This window comes from Vicia villosa, linkage group LG5 (assembly GCF_029867415.1).
Source record: "Vicia villosa cultivar HV-30 ecotype Madison, WI linkage group LG5, Vvil1.0, whole genome shotgun sequence".
Lineage (NCBI taxonomy): Eukaryota > Viridiplantae > Streptophyta > Magnoliopsida > Fabales > Fabaceae > Vicia > Vicia villosa.
The window spans coordinates 160988757-160991019 of record NC_081184.1 but is presented as its reverse complement, the minus strand read 5'-3'; the positions used below and the strand labels follow the sequence as shown (position 1 = coordinate 160991019).

The 2263-nt window shown below is 51.9% G+C and overlaps 1 protein-coding gene across 1 annotated transcript; it reads left to right on the top strand.

Moving 5' to 3' along the window:
- Positions 1-530: 530 nt before the first annotated feature.
- On the top strand, positions 531-2030 carry LOC131605870 (uncharacterized). The gene is made up of 2 exons (XM_058878169.1): positions 531-1295; positions 1629-2030. The coding sequence occupies exons 1-2, from the start codon at positions 531-533 to the stop codon at positions 2028-2030; spliced, it is 1167 nt and encodes a 388-aa protein (XP_058734152.1).
- Positions 2031-2263: the final 233 nt, after the last annotated feature.

The following is a 2263-nucleotide window of genomic DNA, read 5'->3' as shown; positions in this document are numbered from 1 at the left end:
GTTAACCGGGCATGTCCCAAAGATGCTTATCCGTTACCTAACATTGAAAGGTTGGTCGACAACTCGGCCGGCTACAAATTATTATCTTTTATGGATGCCTATTCAGGTTACAACCAAATCCTCATGGCGAGGAGCGACAAGCAATGCACGACGTTCATGACCGAGTCGGGCAACTATTACTACAACGTAATGCCCTTCGGCTCAAAAACGCCGGAGCCACGTACCAACGGATGATGAGCAAGGTGTTCCGAGGAGAAATCGGCGACACCCTCGAGGTATACATGGACGACGTGATCGTCAAGTCTCGAGAAGACTCCGATCACACCACGCATCTCGAGCGGGTATTCGAGCAGGCCAGATCCTGCAAGATGCGCTTCAACCCGGAGAAATGCACCTTCGGAGTCCGGGCAGGAAAATTCCTCGGTTTCTACTTAACCGAACGAGGAATAGAAGCCAACCCAGATAAATGCCGAGCATTCTCGGAACTCCCCACTCCTAACAATAAAAAATCCATCCAAGTATTAAACGGAATGCTCACGGCGCTATCCCGTTTCGTCGCGAAATCCGCCCAGCACGCCCTTCCATTCTTTAAGCTACTGCAAAAGGAAGCGACCTTTGAATGGTCCGAGGAATGCGAGCAAGCGCTATCCCACCTAAAGCAAGTGCTCTCAAAACCGCCCGTCCTCTCCCGGCCTGGCGACAACGAGATCTTATATCTCTACCTGGCCGTTTCAAACGAGGCGGTCAGTGCGGCCTTGATCCGAGAGACTGAAGACGGGCAGAAGTCCGTATACTTCACTAGCAAGGCCCTACAAGGGCCCGAGGTGCGATACCAACAAATCGAAAAAGTCGCGCTGGCCCTAATAACTGCGGCCATGAGGCTAAGGTACTACTTCCTCGCCCATACCATCGTCGTCCGAACAGATCAGCCCATTAAACAACTTCTCACCCGACCAGACATGGCCGGAAGAATGTTAAAGTGGTCCCTCGAACTATCCGAATTCGACATACAATACGAAAGCAGGAAAGCGCTGAAAGCTCAGGCACTGGCTGATTTCATAGCCGAGATGACTTCAATCACTAACTCCCCGGCACCCGCTGAGAATAAGTGGACCATCTACGTAGATGGCGCCTCGAGTAGCTCGGGGAGCGGAGCCGGCATTATCCTAGAAAACGACGAAGGGCTTATCATAGAAGTATCCTTGGTTTTGTCTTTCACCACGTCGAACAACCAGGCCGAATACGAAGCTCTCCTGGCGGGCTTACAACTCGCCGAAGACGTGGGTGCTCGGGAGGTCAAGATCTACACCGACTCCCAACTCGTCGCATCCCAGATTAGCGGCGATTACCAAGCCAAAAACGAAGTGCTCGCCGAGTACCTCACGCTCGTCAAGGATAAGATGAAAAGATTCGCAAAGGCAGAAGTCGAGCATATTCCCCGAGAACACAACTCGCGAGCCGACGTCCTATCCAAACTCGCGAGCACGAGAAAGAAGGGTGGGAACAAATCGGTGATCCAGGAAATCCTATTCAGGCCGAGCATTGACAAGAGCTCACAACCCTTACAAGTACTCGCCATCTGCGACGACCACTGCTGGATGACCCCGGTATATAACTTCCTCACGAAGGACGAACTTCCCTCTGACGTGAAGGAAGCCTCAGCAATCAAAAGACGAGTCTGCTCGTACACTATCGTCGAGAATAAACTATACCGACGAGGTTTCTCCATTCCTCTCCTTAAATGTATTGACAAGAGCTCACAACCCTTACAAGTACTCGCCATCGGCGACGACCACTGCTGGATGACCCCGGTATATAACTTCCTCACGAAGGACGAACTTCCCTCTGACGTGAAGGAAGCCTCAACAATCAAAAGACGAGCCTGCTCGTACACTATCGTCGAGAATAAACTATACCGACGAGGTTTCTCCATTCCTCACCTTAAATGTGTCGACGCCTCGCAAGCACTCGAATACTTTAAGAGCTTCATGAAGGGATCAACGGTCAACACCTCGGCGGCCGATCACTAGCGAGAAAGGCCCTCCGGGCCGGGTATTACTGGCCAACCATGCAGCAAGACGCCAAGGAGCACGTCCAGAAATGCGATAAATGTCAGCGTCACGCCGACATGCACTTAGCCCCCCCAAACGAGCTTAAATCTCTGTCCTCGCCCTGGCCCTTCTCCACCTAGGGAATGGACCTCCTCGGACCATTCCCAGTCGGGTCATACCAAAATAAATACCTAGTGGTCGTTGTAGACTAC

Excerpts from the sequence above, each read along its gene's own strand:
- LOC131605870 (XM_058878169.1), top strand. The coding sequence starts at position 531 with ATGCTCACGGCGCTATCCCGTTTCGTCGCGAAATCCGCCCAGCACGCC. Across the intron at positions 1,296-1,628 it reads AAGACGTGGGTGCTCGGGAG|GACGAACTTCCCTCTGACGT; the intron begins GTCAAGATCTAC and ends TTCCTCACGAAG.